Genomic DNA, 19,033 nt, shown 5'->3' on the forward strand with positions numbered 1-19,033 from the left:
AGCTTCTAGAGCTACAGTGCTGATTAATACCAGAGGCAGAACTAACAAAGACTACTACCCTCAAAGACCTGACCCTGATGCATTTATTTCAAATGTAAGCTTTGAAAAACAGGTGGTTCTGCTGCTTGCACCCTCATCAGATTCAGAAAACGGGTTGCTCATTTGTTGTGTGGTCACTAGTGCTTGGCAGAGAAAGGACTGAAGCAGGAATACAGCACATCGAAAGTAGTCTTGACTCCTGCAGAGCAATCTTAACACCTTCCACCAGCCTAGAAACAGTGGAGTTGGATTTCAGAACAGGCACTTGAAATAAATAAATTAAGTGATGGGAAAGAAACCTATAGCGCTGCCTTCTTCCATTGGCATACTGTATTGATGCCATTTATCTGCTTTACTTCACCAGCATGAGGTGTAATGGGCTAGCATGGAAAGCACTAATAAGAGCTTGTCAACTACATGCACTGATACTAAAGCAGCTGCAGTATCAGGCACTTTGACATCCAGGACATTTTTGCAGCAGTAGTGCTTTAATTCCAGGATGGCAGTAGGCAGCAAGGGAAGCACTTCACAGTAGGATAAGAATTTGATTTAACTTCTGGCCTAAGATAAGACACAGGGTTTATTTTAAAAGTGAGGAAAGTGCTTGAGTTACATTCCCCAATTAGGTTCCTGCTGCTATGAACCATAGTGGTTAAGTGCTGGCCTCACTTATGGCCCAAGAAATACACTCAAGACAAAAAAAGTTGAATAAGAATTTTTAAAAGGCATTAGAAATCTACAAATCTAGCCACAAATTACTCAAAGGATACATCATTTCATTATTTACACTTGCCCTTTTTGTTCAGCATTTGTTTTACACTACACCAGTTCTGTCTGAAATATTTTTCATTATGCCATTAGATGAGATTTACATTCTTTGCAATATAGGACACACACTTCCGCTAGAAGCACTATGTCTTTTCTGGTGAAGATTTTCTTTTACAAATCAACATTACACATCGATGGCCTGCTGCCCCCCTATTTCAGGGCTCATGATCTCAGGTACAAGCAAGCAATTTAATCTTTCAAAGCTAGTGATAGAGGCAGATGCTTGGAACTGCTGACTTTGAGCACATGACTATGTTCCTTCATACAAGATGGAGAAGGTTGCAGATTATAAGACGCTAAAGTCATTTCTGTGAACACTTTCCAAGCAGGGGAAGTTGTAGAATACATACTTATGTGTCGTCCCATTAATTACTTTGATTTTGTGAGGTCTGGTCTATCATGATTCCATTGCTGTCTCCAAATTGTTGCCGCTACTGTTGGCCAAGGAGCTGCAAGCCACGGTGTTTGCACCAGTAAGAGCAAGTCTTTCTCTGTTTCCAAAAACTTCGTTCACTGCAACACAGATAAAGGATTGCTTACATGTTTCTTTCCCGGATACAAGAGCAGTACAGCAGGTACAGTACTATTAGCATCATAGAATGGAAATCCTAATCTGAGGCAGTTCTCAAAACTCTCCCCCTTTTCCCAGGGCAGGGAGTTGCAGTTTACATGTCAGAACAGTCTCCTGTATATAATACTTAAATTACAAGTCCTATTCTTTCTCCACCAGAAAATGTCTTGAGGTGTGAGGTCTTTTCCTGTGCTTAATTACAAGTGGACTGCACTTGTCCTAAGTACTGTGAAAAGGATGATGAGTTTGACAGAGCAAAGCATTAGGCTTAAATTATTTAACTCTGGTTTTAGTCTCTCTAGTTTCCATCGACCTCTTAAAGCCTTCTCAAAAATTCATGCCATTTAGTTACATGCAACCAAGACAACTGATGAAAAACCATCCTCGCTTTTGTTCCTACAGGTACTCATACCTTGATTACACCAGGAACATTAAGAAAAAAAAACAAAACAAAACATAGGTTCTGTGAGAAAGCAGGTACTGTACTTCTGCTACAAGGGAATAATTCACGTGACAAACCTACAATTCTCAAAAAAACCAAAACTTTTTTTTAAAGCTGACAACGTGAGAACATCCAGTCTTAGGGTATTTCTTTAAAAGTAATAACCTACAGTTTCGCTCAGAGCTACACCACATTACTGAATATGCAAAACACCCTGAGGGCAAGGGAAGAACCACAAGATTCCAATAAATGAGAACATTACCTGCAGAAATGCTGCTTATATCCCAGATGCGCAGCCCTTCTCGCTCTCCTCCAAAGGCAAAGACAAATGGGAAGTCAGGGCAACAAGCTGCACAGAAGAGAACACCCTGGGAGAAAGGTGGAGAGAACAGGGTTTTGTTTTTCTGTTGTTTTTTTAACTAAAAGATAAACTGACTTCTTAAAATATTTTTACCAGCAGATGTTTTAGCAGATGTAAGCTTGCTGCTTCCTCAAAACTGAGTTTAAATTAAGACACAAAGTTAAAGAACTGTTAACTACAAACAGTAAATCACTTCGTTGCCTTGAACATGGCAGCTACAGGTTGGAGTACCCACAGTTCTGCTCCAGAACACTACATCTGGTCCAAGGCTTTGAAGCGGTTGGCCCACGATATGCTGAACTGAATACTGCATTGTAACGAGAATGATTTACCCCGAATACACATTCTTAGATGTGATTTTTTTTTTCCCCCTAAAAGATGTCATGTTACAGTAAACAAGATACAAGTTAGAAAAAGAGATTAAGCAGACATGGTTTATAATATAAACCTTCTTAGAATCGAGATGAAGGTTACATTACCATTTTCATATCCCTGGAATGGATTAGACTTGGTTTCTCTCCCAGGATATCCCAGATTTTCACATATTTGTCAGCAGATGATGTCACAAGGCACCCTTTGATCTGACTGCTTAGTTGTAAGCCTGGAAGATTGAGCGCATCAGTCAGAGCATCATGTAATCACTATTTCACAGAGACAAGGACACGTTTTAAGCAAACCTAATGTTCTCCATGGGCCTTAGGCTAAATTTTGTTCCAGCCCGAAGGAGCAAAAAGTTAATGGAAGTTTCATTCTGCCGCTGCTGCCATAGTGAAAGTAGTAACAGTCTCATGAAAGCTAATCAACTTCAAGTAGGCCTATTTCACCTCTCACTCTAACCACAGAGTCTTGCACGGTGCAAGGATGTTATTGTTCTGCTTCTTATTCCACATAATTAGGCTTCCCCAGGTAGCGTTCTTCTTTCATTTGCCAAAGATCATCTCTTTCGCTATCCAAGAGAATGGGGCATATTCCTGTCATCTAATTTTAGACAACTGATCTGGTGCTTCAAGTCGCTTTTTAGAAGTGCCTACTCTGGTGAAAAAATTAAAGTAGCTGAATGCAGGCAGCATAAACGCCTTCCCATGTGCCAAGTAATCTTCAGAGTGAACATCAGTATAAAATAATTATGGATCCGGGAAGTAAACGTTACAGTTGACAATCCTCAACCCCTTTTTTTTTTTTTTTTTTTTAAAAACTATATTCCATAGTTTTTGTCCTTCCTCACCCAAAAAACATATGGAACATGCCCCAAATGAGCATATCTGCTTTGCCATACTTAGTCTTCATTACATCCACTGAGAAGAGTTTGCTTGTTAAAATACTTCCTTTATAACGGCTTCTCAGCAGAGATTTGTTTCATGGGTCAGCTACCCAGGATTAATACATATGAGACTCTTCTGTTAAGCAAGGAATCACTGCCACCTCAGCTGTATCAGTTGAGGACACCTTCCAGAAGTGCATCTCCACGTGTTTTTGGGACAAACACAAGAGACGGACACAAATTACCTGATACTTCTTCATCGTGAGCCTTCAGAGTGAACAGTGGCTTATCAGAACGAGCATCCAGACAGTACACAAAACCATCTTCTGTGCTTGCCTAAGGAAAGCATGATACTTTAAAAACAAACAGCCATAGTCGTTCATCTGAGAAAGCTTCTATGAAATAACACCCACACACTGTCTCAAACCACAGGGATTTAACAGACTTGCACTACTTCTCAGTGGGGTACGTTACATTGCACCATTCTGCATCACTGGAGCTGGACTCTAGCCGGTGCCTGAGCTACTCCAGCAACCTAAACCATGCTGTGCTGACATACACGGAAGTCTTATCCTACACAAGTTTCTTAAATCACATTTCAAAGAAGGTTGCACTGCTAAACCTGGCTCTGATATTAGGCCATGAAATAGAGTCTTTTGTCTCTTAGCTGCCATTCAAACTTTTTTGAGCCATCTAGTGGCTGCACAATTGTCTGTGCAGAGTTAAGCATGATTTTACAAAGAGGGATCTATATCAAACTCAACAGAACTGAGCAACTGCTTTTGCTGGTTGTTTACACAAAGCAACAGAGAACTAGACAGCAACTGAGACAATAAACAGGATTTTAAAAGAGTATTTTTGTTTACAAGTTTCATAATAAGGATTTCCAGAGAACAAGAGATAACAAGGATTTCCAGAGAACATATTTTTACTCTATACCAGATAGGAGGACAGTGCCCTCTAGTGCTGATGTGAAACACTGAATTAGTATTCAGGATCTAATAACCTACTTCTCAGCTGCAATGGCCTCCTTACACGAAACATAACAGGGACTATGCCAAGGAAAATACATCCCAGGCACTGAACGTTATGACAGTGTGGCAAAGACACCACCTTTGCAGTGATTAAAGGATCAGCACCAACTGCTTCTTCTGCTATCACAATGAAGAGATGATACCAAAATGAACAACTGAACTCAATATACCTGCTGGGGAAAAAAAACCCTAGAACTCCCCCCCTGCCACATACACACACTGCATTTCTAAAGCAGGCAACACTGAGAGCCCAAGTATCCATCAGCTCCACTATATGATTCAGAAACATTAGGAACACAAAAATATAGGTTAAATAAAACAGCAACAGACCAAGAGTAGAAGAGTATATACTCACTAAGAAATTGCAAGGTGAAAAATGATTCCAAGTTACTCTTTCCACCTGACCACTAAACCGCCAGATTCGATGGTTATCTTGTGGACTTCTGCAATCATACAGCACAGCTGATCTGTGGGAAGAAAGGATGGTAGAGGGGATCACATACAAACCCTTTATGAATTTGATTTGTTTTGATTTGACCTAACGAATGTGATTGCATGAAGTTTGTCTTTATCACTGTCCTATAGAGGATCCATGTAAATTACAATTCCAATATTAAAATGGCAGTCAATTCAGTATTCAGTCTTCCAGCTCCTAACAGATGAAAGTCTCTCTTACAAGCACAAACTTCAACGTTTCATCCTGCTTAGGAACAGCAGTCCTATTGAGACAAACCAAACAGAGCTCTGATTTGCTCCATACATAAGATACTTGTCACATAGGAGACCATAATTATGCAAACATATCAATTTGTGACACATACACAAACATTTTCAAATATGCTTTAATCAAAAAATAAAATCTTTAAAAGTGGTTAGGGAAATGTTACTTTGACAAAGAGCAGGTGGGATTTAGTAGGTCCTTTGGGATTCTTTACAGCTGTATGCTCAGCCCAACGGGGGCAGAATCTGTTCAAGCTCAAAAAGCTCCTTTATGCAAACGGAAGAAAGGAGAGATGCTGTCAGTCTAGCAATATCTCACCTCAGTTAACATCCACAGTATATCGCATTCCCACTCTATCCTATAATTATGGCCAAAAAAAAAATCTGATTTCTCAGTTCTTTTACTAGATATTTTAAAAAACAATTTTAGCACATATGCAAGTCTTAATGGTCTTTCATGTTATGAAAGCATGTTATTCCTTGAATAACCTGTGGTCCTGAGATGCTTTACAGGAAAAGTCTACAAAGACAGTACACTGGGCTTAAGGGTACCCAAGGGTTTGAAGGACTACCTAGAAAGCAATGGAGAAGCTGGCCTCAGTGTTTAGACTTTTATATTCTCTTATTCTATTCTGACCGAAGTCAGAAGGCGGGAAGTGGACAGAAGCAGGTTCCCAATAACATTACAAGTTCTTTTCCCCCAGTAATTTTACCTAACAGAATGTAGCATGAACATGATGTAAGCCAGAGATCATAAAGGCATGGCCAAAGATTAATGACTCTTTAAATATACTCACACAAGTAAAGTCTTAAAAGGCAGAATAAAAATTTGATAGGAAAAAAAAAAAACATGATTATAGAATGAAATTCAGAAGTTACCCCCAGAGAAGAAGTCTTCTGATTGCTAAGTCTTACAGAAAAGAACAATTACAGAGCTAGGCCAAGTGTTCAATCACAAGCCGCTTCACAGCGCCTCAAGACTGCAATTACAGAAGATGCCCTGTTAAGTTTTGGCAACGGCACACCTATCAGTAAAAACTACAGAGAGTTAATGGGGATTTTCAATTCCTTCATCCTCACACCTTAGGCTTACATTTTGGCCAGATCTGGACAAGCTTTCAGAAGGATGAGAAATGGCCCATTTCCAATACAAAACCTGCCATAACGCCAAACTAAGAAATAAATTCAGTTTGGAGCAGGCACTTGGCACAGAAAACTTCAGTCCAGATGGTTAAAGGATTTGGCCAGTCCTGAGAAAGAGGCAAGGAAAACTGCATTTGGCTACATTAAATCCTGGCTACCTTACTGGGAGAGGGGAAAAAAAGAACAAAAAACCACATTACTCAAATTTGGCAGGTTACAAGCAACTGAAATAAGAAAATATGAAGCAAATTAATGGGCTTAATTCAGTAATTATACCCACCCTAAGTATAGCATTTGCAAACACTACCCTTGCTTACTTATCATAAGATCCAGAAATAAGGGTCTGAGTTTCAAATGGATGGAACTGCAATGTCTGAACCTATATGAGAGAAATAAATAAATAAAGCATTGAGATTTAACGCACACATATACAGGATCTCATTGAACAAGCATAGCACAAAAGAAAAAACCCGGCACTTTCACAAAAAAGTTCTAGTAAGCTTGTTGGAACTATCTTTCTCATAAAACAGATAAAAAAAGTGCAAGAGATGCACATTATTCTTATTTCAGACCCCACTATCCAATGGAAACTAAATCTTGGCCAATGTCATTTAACTGAGCAAAACCACATGCTCTTTTTCTACCTTAAATATGAAAAAAAAAACTGCAAGAGGCAGAAGAATAGCTGCTTCAGTTTGGCAAAAAATGCCTACGTTAGCAAGAAAAAAAAAATATCAGGGGTTTGCCAAAGGCAGTGACTTTGTTAACAGCAAAATAAGGTTACAGCTATAAATAGCTAACATTCACATTTTAATTAATGTGAGACAAATTCATTTCTGAAGTACCCATCACTATGGTATTTTGGTAACATTTATTTTAAAAATATATTTATCTAGAACAGATTATAACTGACAGTCATTGTTTCCTTAAGAGATTGTAACTATCTGACCTATTCTCAGAGATCTACATTTTGTAGCTTATACCAGCAATATTAGATTCCCAATCATCAGGGTTTCTTTTTTTTTTTTTCTTAAATATAAAAGGTGTTTTAAAAAATTCCAAAAAGTGCTGTAAAATCTTCCCTTAAACTTTCTAAAGGATAAGTTCAAAGAACTCTGCACAATTCTGCACATTTCTTGGAAATTACAGAATTGCTGTTGTAAGAGTAAAGCAGCTGATGAAATAAATCACAATATTTTTATCCATATTTTACAGTGGAAGAAATATAGTTAAAGTTACATACCTTGTCTGTGTGCAATGTCAGGTTGGCTGCTGGCTTACCCACAGACATATCCCACAGAATTACAGTATTGTCAGCAGATGCACTTGCTAAAACATTCCTGATGAGATTTAAATATATATATATATTTTTAAAATCTTTATACAGACACAAACAAATAATGATCAAAAATCTAAAATACATAAAGAGTCTGATTCTGAGATCAAGCATTCTCTGGTCTACAGTCTACACCTTTCAAGCATGAGGAACAACTTCCTGGAAGGTAAGTATAAGTTACCTGCAAACTACAAACAGACCATTTTACATGACACTAGTAAAACACTTTCAATAGAAGATTGACAGTTTTGCTTGTATTTTTCCCAAACACACACCTAAAAAAGAAAAATCACTTACTGGAAGGTTTTTTTAAGCAAAGTAAAGCAAGAAAGGCTTTTGAAGACTCAATCCTTCCCTTTGACATTAAGGGAGTATTTTTAAACATTACTTATGCAACTTCGGTTTGTTTCCATATGCACATGCCAAGAGCCAGACAAACCTATTTTCAACAAAATATTTCACTCTCCAGCATGTTTTCATAATTAAAGACCCAACACTGTACTCCCTGCATAGAATGCTCAAAGTCAAAGCAACTACTAACAATTTACAGTTAATTTACAGATCCCACACTTCCACTTAAATATCAGCTGTTTGTTTCTATTTGAAACTGCTCCTCCCACTCCTCTCAAACTAACCAAGTGTTTCTAACTGAAAGAGCTGACATTCTCCTCAAAATACTGTTCTCTCAAACTGTGTTGCAAGGGAGAGTTAAAAACACGCACAGTGGAAGCTAGGTGAACGTTTAACAGTAACACCGTTGTGACCTACAGGCAGAAAGCTACTTACAAAGAGCTGGCAGCATGACCTGCTTTACAAAAACACATTTAAATATAAGCTGTTGCAAGGAACTCCTCATTTTGCACAAAAGCTTCCCATTTCAAGGTTGTTTTTTCTCCTGGAGGATCTACTGGTATCAAAGAGTTTGTAACCCAGTATATTACAGAATTACATATTCCAAATACTTAACTATTATAGCTGTAATTTCTGTGACTTGCCTATATACTGCCCATCAACTAACCACTTCTAGGTAGCACGAAAGTTACTCTTTTCATAAGACCGATGGAATGATCATTATCACATTGTGCACACCTGCAGTTTAGAAACAATAGACAATGCACTGTAAATTAAGAGTGCAATTTTTGGTAGACATTATCTGCATGTCTAGATAACAAAGAATTTTAAATGAAGATTGACACTTGCTGATCAGGAATATGTGGAAACGATTATGTGTATCTTTAGAGACATTTTATGACAGCAGGAAAAAAAAGCAAGCCTGTTATCTAACTGGAACATTAGTTTCAAGGCCCATGCCAAGGAACCTCTGACAGCTATACTGTTAGAAGTGACCTAAATGATCTAATAAATAAATAAATAATAATAGCAGCATCTTTACTTCAGTTCGCACATTCACTGCCCTTGACCTCTCCCTCAAGATGAGCCAGCTTTGTGTTCAATAGCAGCATTTCATTACTGGTTCATTCAGGCAATGGAAAAAAAAAAAAAAAAATCAGTCTCAGGTAGCTCAAGAAGTCGGAGGCATTTCTGTATCTGCGCTATTACAGCTTTTATGCTCCCTTGTTTGCTCACAGCTCTGGAGCCAAAGTCAGAAGGGGAGGAGCAGGGTGGAAAGGAGGACTGGCAAAGACTTCCTTCTATAATAGCTACCTCTACCTGTTGAAATGGTGTTTCAGGTCATCAGCAAATTGCCACAGATCAGGGCAACCTTTGTGCTACTCTAGTTTGTGCATCTGACTTAAATGTAGCTGATTCATTAAATGACTTGGACCTGCCTTGGCCCTGCCTGCATCTGGGCAACTTGCTAATAAAAGAGATCTCAAGCACTATACAGGTTAAAAAAGAAGTATAAACCAAGACTCCTAGTTTGGAAAAAAAAAAAAAAAAAATCGGGCATATTCTTGAGAATTAAACTGTGATTCATTCTAACACTGTTCTCAAGTTCAAGCTTATACGCTTGAACTTGAACGCTTATACGCTTGAACCTATATATGCAAGGTTTCGGGTTTGGGTGGAAAATGAATGCCTAATTAAGTATGCCAATTTGTAACTATCCATTGGAAGTTATTCAAGTATTCTTTTACCTGCTTTGTTTATTCCAAGAGAGGTCAAGCACAGCATCAGTATGTCCTTCCACTGTCCCTTCAGTAGATAAACCCTGTGTATGCAGAGACAATTGAAATGAGACTTTAGAGCCTCTACAGAAATCAAGCAGTTGATTGAGTCACAGGAAAATATCAGTCATAACCTATTTGGATAAAACCATATCGTTATCTTCCATAATCCATCGAGACACCATCTTTCAACATGGCAGATGGAATTAAACCAGACTGCAAATAGTTTTATTTTTTCAGCATAGGAAAAAAGAGAGAATGACATTATCCTTGCTCAAAGTTTCTACAATACAAGCAGATAATTTTTTTTTTTAAATAATACGTACCTTCTTTCCTTTCTTTTTCTTCTTTTTTTCTTTCCTGCTTCCAAGGGAAAAGACTGGTTCTAAGGAGTCCACTATATCAAGGTCCCAAATATCAATAACTGGGGTCATGTTTCCCACTGCAACATAATTTACTGGAGGAAGAAAACCAAATAGAACAGCATTACAAAACAGCATATTCAGTAATCTAGCTGTTGCTTACTTCTTTAAGTAAGTAAAAATTGTATTAAGTAGAATTTACCCTTATGTGCCAGAACCTTCTATTTAAACATTTTTCATCATTAGAACTGACAAAGACCAATTTGAAAATATTAACTGACAACAGACACTGCCAGAAAAATGTAACTTGCTCTCCAGTACATTTCTCTGTTAGCAATAGTAACTGTTCACAGAAGCCAAATAAAGCTCCACGTTTAAGGAGAAAAAACAAACAAACAAACCCCCACATTTCACGTGATATGAAAACATTCTGTGAAATAAAGGAAAAAGTTACTAAATACATAAATATCTGAGCGTTTTATACATTTTGGAGCGTTTTATACATTTTGGAGCGTTTTATACATTTTGGAGCGTTTTATAGTTGATCAACTGCACTGGCCAGAATGAGTTTGACCAAAAGTTAACTCTCATCTGGAAACCGGGAAGAGAAGATTGAGAGGAACTTTATTAGGGCTGCTAATTAATAACAGCTTTACTATTGGTAGTAAAACCAATATTTTAGTTAAGTCACTTCTTAAGACTATATCAAGAAACCAAAAAGAACTGACACTCAGTTTTTTCCCTCTTAACGTCTAGGTTTTACTTCTCCGTTAGTACCACTGGAGGAAACTATTTAGTGACGTTATGTTTATATACTTCAAGTGAGACTGTACATATCCAATAAAAACATTCTTCTTTGCCATTCATTTACCTGATGACTCATCAGGATTAGGATCAAAATTCAGCCACTCCACACTTAGAGGGTATGCAGGCAAAATAATATCATGATGTACATAAAATGAGTCCTCTTCGTGATTATAAACTGAAAAACAAATAAAGACATCATATCCACAAAGAGACAAAGCAAACAACTATAACAGCTCATTGCCACAGAAGACACATACGGCAAATACTGAATTCTCAAGAAGATTTGGAACGTAAGTTTACAACACGTTCAGAGTTTAGCATAAGGCCAGAGCCTCCACTACTAATGCTACACCTCACAGAATTCTGCAAAACAAACAAACATTCTCTAGTATATTTTATATAAGAAAGTGACAAATTCAGCAAAGCTTAATCACTTTATTCCTAACATGCTCTGTCATTTTTTGCTAGTGAGATCGTTTGAAGTAAGTTGCATACGTGTATCACCACGAAGTATTCCCCTTTGCGCATCTGAAGGCATTAATGAAGTTTTAAAGACTTTTTTTTTTTTTTTTAAAACAGAATCAGTAATCCAAAAACAAATGAAATAATTTCAGATTCAGTTACATGGGAAATGGGGGTAAAGACAAACAGTTTTCAAATTAGAGGAACCTGGAGAAGTTAGAGGAAGTTACCATTAGTAGGGTGTAATTGAGGTACAGGAAGAGTTTTGGTAAAGCAACTCTATACTAAACACAGCATATTCTTTTGCCAACTATTTTTCTCCTCATAATAAACTAGTTTAGTAACTGGATAGCAGATATCAGTAATCTTAACATGGTATCATATCCTCACACACACACACAGAATCACCACACCTTTTTTAAGTACACATGACAAACATTCAGGTATTAGTTAACTACTGAAGTTTTTAGTTAAGATAGGGCTACCTAACATTAGCAGCTGCAGAAGCCTGTACAGTTTCGTAACTTTACAGTGGAGAAATAACATAACTAATAAAATCTGTGAACACCTCCAGATACAAATACAGAAAGTGCCAGATGCTGATATCTGTTATTCAAACATTTGCAAAAAACAAAGAACCACCACCACCCCACTGCCACAAAAAACACTACACACACAAACCAGCCCTAAAGAACTACCAAGGAACAAATAACAACTTCAGCACGCTCTGCAGCAATCCCTGCTGCACCAGAAAAATCTTTCATGAAAGAAAACTAAACCTATTCTTAGAACAAAAGTGGAATTCAGATTTTATAAGGATGATCTCTTGTAAAACTAAGATGATAAAGTTGCTGCTGCTTCTATGCATAGCAGCTGAAAGCACATTCAAAAAAGCAAGGAGAAAGCAAGAAAAAAAAAAGAATACAGAAAACTTGTGTGATCTAGAAAGTAAGACTGTTTGGAAGAAAGAATTATATGTTTAGACAATAAAAAGGCCTTAATATTTTCTAAGGGTTATTAGGAACACAATAAGGAAAGCAAATGCTATATAGTTATAGTATGTTAAAGGCATACTATCCTCTAAAACAACAGTAATTCCACATGAAACACGCTATTTCTGGAAAGTGGTTGAAGCACCAGGGCATAGGAAAGAGGACTAAACACATAAGGCAAACGGAGGAAAAGCTGGGGGCGGGGAAACGAGTTCCGCAAAACGACAGGGAACAGGCTATGCAAAAAGTATATCTCAGTTTCACTGTAAGGAACAAATCCCATGTTACTTACCATGGACCTCTAAACTACAGTAATCTTTATCGACTCTGCCACAGAGTACAAGATTGTCAGTGGACTTAATCATAAAGTCCTCTTGCTCGTACTGATCCTGAAACAGCAAGAAGGAGAAGACCATGGATGTTAGAAAACACACACCAAACCACACACGTTCAAAAGCCTGAATCAGTAATAATTTTAAACTTAGCTGAAAACTCTCAAAACCCAACACCCTGCCCCCCTAAGACCATCTTATGATGGTAAATGCACAAAGTCAGGAGCCAGAGTCCATCGTGGCACATTTAAACAGTTACGACATAGACTGAAGGAGTGTTTAGGTGGACCTAGGTGGATTCATAGAGATGTTTAAATACCAAACATGAAACCACCTTTTGAGGTTCCATGGTGCAACACACGGTTGAAAAGAAAATCGCTATCAGGAGACCACACATGTAGCTTCTTTCCCTTAGGCTCTCAAGCCTTGAGCATTTATATAGCGTAACAACGTTTTACAAAATAAGGATACTGTAGCTCCTCCTCACATCAAGGAAGTAATTTCAACAGCATTAAGGCACTGTCCGCTTCCTGGAAAACGTTTCCAAAAAAAGTACTGCCTGCAGCTATACTGGGCATTCAGCTGCACCAGAACAGATGTAGTCTCTCATCTCATTTTTATTGTTAGTGATGAATGGATGGCATTCATGGAATTTTTATTAGTTGAAAACCAAGAACGGTACAAAAAAAAAAAAAACACTCAGTAGTGTTATACAAAAACTATCATCCTTCAAATATACAGTACATACAAGACCTTTTGGCCTTTGCATTGCAAAATCAGGTTTTTTTAAAGTCATCAAAGCATCTATTTAATATTAGAGTTCTATCTATCAAGAATGCAATGTTTTAATTAGTCAAGTCAATGCTGCGCAGTACTTAGTCTTCAACAGACTAGTACCCACCGAAAATAATATAAAAAGCATACTAAAGCATTTGTTTTATGTATAGAAGTATTCTCCTTCAAAATGTGAGGAAAGGACTGGAGTATAGACACAAGGGACAGAGAAAAAGGTTTTCACTATTTCTGCGTCTGGAATAGAGCTAGCTTTTTTGACACAGGGTAAGCGTAGCTCATACTCCTCTGATTCTCCCTGAATCCCTGTGCGAGTCCCTCTTTGATTTCAAAAAAAATCACCTTTAAGACATGTCTCTCCTCTACTGGTACAAAAAAACCAAGAAAATTCATCAACCAATCAGTGGAGCACAGAGAAAACCTACAGTGCCATAAAACGTACTGTAACTTTGTAACAGTATATGAAGTCACCATAGTAACTCACTGCCTGAGACCACAGTGTTTTACAAGTTCCCCTGACACACAAACGAGAAGTTGTGGACAGAGCCTCCTGCTACCCTGCTCTGTCAGTGTTATTAGCTATGTAAAGAATTCAAAATAGTGGAGAAAAGTCACTGTCCAGATAAATCTCAGAACCTTTATGGATATAAGAGATCTCAAAAACTTGCCTACTCCATCACCCTGCCCCAGATGTTCATAGTCTCTCCTGGTCGCTCTCTAGGTTATGTTGTTTCCTCTCATTCAACCTCTCCTTGTAAATTAAGTCCATCAGAAGTTACAGTCTATCTTTATAAATTAAACTTCTGGGCATTCTTTGAAATCTCTCCATATCTTTTCTCAAGTGGCACTCAAAACTGGACCCAGTGTTCCAGCTGAGATATTACCACTACTAAGCGGAGTAGAAGGATCACCTCACATCTTGCATACTGCACCCCTGCTTACCAGAAAAAGACATTATAGGCTGTGTAAGGGCAGTGTTGTTGACACACAGTTAGCTTGCAGTAGACTACAGTCAGAGATCTCCCCCAGCTCCGCAGAGCTCCTACTAAGTCAGCTCCTGCAAAGTTTCCCATCTGATACATGATGGGAACTGATACAGGCAAAAAGAGTCAACTACACACCACATTGTGCATAAGGGTCATATTTCCCAATTCCACATCCCTAAATTTGACACAGTAACTGTGAATTTTAATCCTGTTCTCTAAAGCAGTCCTAGTCCCTCTCAGCTTGGTTTCTTCCACAAACTGGCAGAAGACTCCTACTGATCTGGGTCATTAGTGACTTAAGATGATGAGATTTGTTAGTTCTTCAAGCATTTCCTGGTCGCTGCTAAGTAAACGACAAATCACCTCCACATACAGAAGCACGCAGCTTAAGTAATGAGTCAGCTCTCCCTTATGCGTGACCTAGAAGTGAAAAGCACACACAGCAGGGACTGTACAAAGCAAACTTAAAGGAAAAATGTTCTATCTGAGCAAAAACCTGGCAAACCTTTTGAAAAGGACCACAGGCATCTATAGACTCTAAGGCAACCTGGCACTGATGGAAGTTTAATAGAATTTTAAGTTTCTCTCTGTTTCTTAAGATTTTTAACCTTTTTAAAGTACTTACAGTGTTTTTCAGAGTGATGTAAGGATCATGATCATTGCTCCCATATACTGCCAGACCAGCTAAAGTCTCTCCAAGCTTTGTATCACCTAGATGGGAATTTCAGAACATTTCTTACATGGATCAGTGATAACTGAAGTTGTAGAAACTCTTAAACCAATAACTGCACTGCAAAAATATCAGGAGCGGGCTCAATCAGAAGTTCAAGTTCCAAATCTAAGCAGCACCTCAGCAAGCTATATTGCTTACTGCTTTCAGAGACTCCTGCTGCTCTGCTCCAGCACTACAGCAGGGGGAGTGACAGCCTTTCCAACTCTCCCCTGTTTTGGGGCCTATCCCTCAGGGAGGAGGGCAATGAATTGTTTCACTCATTCAATAACTTCTTGAACTGGGACAAGCAAGTAATTCAAAACGTCAGTTTCCCACATTCAAAACAAAGTACTACCTAATTTTACGATACTAGTGTCTTAAGCACAATGAGAACCAAAAAAAAAGGTCACTCATACTACAGGTAGAACGTCCACATTTCGGTTACCTGTGTTCTCCTCTTCATCATATTTGTCCAAGTCATATTCAGCTAGTTCATCATCACTCAGCTTTTCAGTGGCTGCCTCCTGGTCTTCATTTTTAGAAGACTCAGCTCTGTCAGCAGGTGCAACATCCATGCCGTCTGCCATCTGGCCTTGCTCTTCTTCATCGCTACCGTCAGCATCCTCCCTGTTTAAAGACACATCCCCTGAGAGATGGGCATTTAAAATGCTTCCAGGAAATAGTGGACAGGTAACAAGATTCTGACACATTCATTTCACATGCACTGACTGTTCACATGCATTTCTAGTCTTCACGACTTGGAAATCTATTCTCTCCTTTCCTTTCCTCTCTTGTCCCAAAATATAAAGCACTATTCTCAATAGTGTTCTCAATAGTATTCTCAAATATAAAGCATTATTCTCAGACTGCTCGACAGAGCTAAACCAAAGCGTGTCTCAACCCACTGCTCTTACCCTTTCTTTGGGGATATAATGCTTTCAGCTTTTCTTCATTGTGTTCTCATATGTCCAATTCCTTCCTTCCTTTTCCTATCCACGTATCCTGTCACGTGGGACGAATCTTGTACTTCTTCAAGACCTTCAAGACTTTATTTCCTTATACTTCTCAAGAACTAAAAGTTCTTCAGCTAAGCCCTAATTAGCTCAAGCTTCATAACTGTAACGTTCTCTCTGTTGTTACAGAGAGTATCAACAATATCAATATCAACACTACCTCACCTCAATTCACGCTTGCTAAAGTTATATTCCTATGAATCTAATTATCACAAACCAACTCTTTGGGGCTTTGTAATGGATCCAGTTATACTTTTCTATTAGAAGAAAATAAAACAGAAGCCTTATTAGGTAGGGCCATATTGCAGATTAGATGTTGCCTAGTTTTCCTCTGTAAAAGTAGAGAATTCCAAACTCTCATGGCAATAATTCAGTTTCTGTTAACATCTGCATGGAATTCAATAGAAGGAAGCACACAGCAAACTGACTGAGGACCTAATAGACATCACAGACCTCTCAATGGAGCTACTCCTTACTCCCATAGCAACTCCTCCCTCCTGAATATACTGTATTACTGATCTTCTGTTTGCAAAATTCCCAGGAAGCAATAATGCAAGATGCTCTCATAATTTTTAAAGTAAGTGTCAGAAATCTATTTTAGTAAAAAAAAAAATGCGTTTAGTAAAATAAATACTTTTTTCTTTGTATAACTTTTTATCCTAGTAACAAGCATAAAAAATGATAGAGAGGTAACTAGAGATTCTAAATCTGATTTGTGGAGTTTGCACAGGAAAAAAAAAGTGACCAATATCATAACGAGCTCCACAAAGCACAAGTGTTATGATCCCTTCATAACATTTTGGTTTTTACAGGTGATCTCTAAGTTTTCATGCTGAAGTTTAACAGAATGTATAATTACTACCAAAAAGCACCTGAGATTTTTCTGAATTCTTGAAATTGCAAGAGAAGGGTATCCAATCAGAGAACAAAAGCATGTATATGTAAAGAGAAATAAGTAACACTGTAGCTAATAAACTATGTTTCATATTTCTGTTAAGAAATGAATGCAAAATAAATCTTCCTAACTTTTAAGATTATTTTGAAATCATAAAAACACCCCACATTCTGGGAAAAAAATATTTTGCTCAGTAATAAGGTCACAGATCCACGTAATAGAAATCGAGTGGGCAATGTTTATTCAACTACAGATTTAGTATTTATTGCTAACTACTGTATCTGTCCCATCACACATACGGCAGTGTAACCATACACACTCTATAGCTTAAGCAGAATCAGAAGCCTGAATCGGTGAATAAATCTGTAGTTGAAGAACACTGAAAACGGAGTAAAATCCTCACTCCTGCCTCTTTTTCTAGGCAAAAGAGGGCTCACTCCTTTGATTTCTTCCACAGATGACATTTCCTACATCCCTCACTGCTGCTATCCTTCCTGGCGCCCTCTCCTCCGTTTACTTTCTTCTTCAAAGCAGAGCGAGGAAACAACGCAACCACACAACCAGGAAGGGCTGAGCGGAGAGCGGCGACATCTCCTGCTCCGTATACCATCCGTCCAGAACGAGGCTTTTTTGGCCTCCTTTGCCAAAGCACAAAAACCGACCCATTTACTCTCAGCCCCGCTAACAGCCTCCAAGCCCGCGCAGGCTGCCACGTCTCCCGTTCAGCCTCCACCGATTCACACCGCCAGCTGGGCGCTCTTTGCCTCGGGTTGCCGTACCTCTGAGGTACCTAACAGCTCCCCCAACCCCTGCTCACCCCAGCCTGCTCCGGGCCTCCCCGATGAGACGCTTCAGCTCCTCCTGGCTGAGCTGCACCTGCGGGGCGGACACGGAGAGAGGTGAGACCGGCGGCGCGGCCACCCGGCAAACGGTCCCCCGGCCCGGCCCCCACCTCCACCCCCACCTTGTCCGGCGTCTCCTTGGCAACGCCCCGGCGCACCCACGCCGCGCACGTGACCGGGCAGCTCATGGCGGCGGCGGCAACGGGCACGCGGTGGGCGGGGGGGGGGGGGGGCTCGGCACGTGCCAGCGGCTCCGGGGCGCCTAGCGGTCGCGCCCGGAGTGACGCAGCCGCACTCGGCTCTGCCTGTAAAGGGCAGAGGAGGAGGCGGAGGCAACCGCCGCGTGAGGTCATCACCGAGCGCCGGGAAAGCCCAACGGCGGGCGAGCGGGCGGGGGGGCGTGGCTTGAGGGGGAAGTGGCAGTTGGGCTCCTCGAGGGGCGGGGCCTGCTCTGTACTAAGTGGGGAGGAGGGAGCGGGTTCATCCACGTGACGTGACGTGACGTGACGTGACGTGACGTGACTCGACTCGACTCGACTCGGATCAGGGAACGGATCTGACTTCACAGAGGGGAGAGGAGTGGGCGGCCGGAGGAGGACAGCCACTACCGCTGCCATGACATAAGCTTACTCTGTGATCCAACGGGCAAGGAGACCTACTGCCTTGAGCAGTTGTTGCTCCTGTTCCCGGCAAATCCATTCCAGGAGGGTGCTCAGTTGCGTCCCTTAATTAGCCTGCATTATTACGCTTGGCACTACCGCCACCTTTGGTTGTGCTAGGACCAGGCAGAACGCAAAAGACCCGTTTAGTAGCAAAAACGAACGCTTTGCAACGTAATACACCACTCCTCTGGGATGCTCAGCTTAAGCAATGTGCTGCCTCATCTCCAGGCCCCTCAAGTCCTTCACTTGCTGCACTGAATTACGGTTTCCTATATTTGCAGGAAGAGACCTGCTGCACTGTTCCTCTTGAGG

General features: G+C 39.7%; 1 protein-coding gene across 1 annotated transcript; it reads right to left on the minus strand.

The window, feature by feature from the left end:
* Positions 1–743: 743 nt before the first annotated feature.
* Positions 744–18,445, minus strand: PWP1 (PWP1 homolog, endonuclein). The gene is made up of 15 exons (XM_009684362.2): positions 18,182–18,445; positions 18,035–18,093; positions 15,755–15,936; positions 15,223–15,308; positions 12,780–12,876; positions 11,098–11,208; positions 10,191–10,321; positions 9,835–9,908; positions 7,643–7,739; positions 6,717–6,778; positions 4,892–5,003; positions 3,748–3,838; positions 2,721–2,842; positions 2,143–2,248; positions 744–1,380 (listed from the first exon to the last, which is right to left on the minus strand). The coding sequence occupies exons 1-15, from the start codon at positions 18,410–18,412 to the stop codon at positions 1,265–1,267; spliced, it is 1,677 nt and encodes a 558-aa protein (XP_009682657.2). The 5' UTR covers positions 18,413–18,445; the 3' UTR covers positions 744–1,264.
* Between the last annotated feature and the right edge of the window lie 588 nt (positions 18,446–19,033).

The sequence above is a fragment of the Struthio camelus genome, chromosome 1 (genome assembly GCF_040807025.1).
Source record: "Struthio camelus isolate bStrCam1 chromosome 1, bStrCam1.hap1, whole genome shotgun sequence".
Taxonomy (NCBI): domain Eukaryota; kingdom Metazoa; phylum Chordata; class Aves; order Struthioniformes; family Struthionidae; genus Struthio; species Struthio camelus.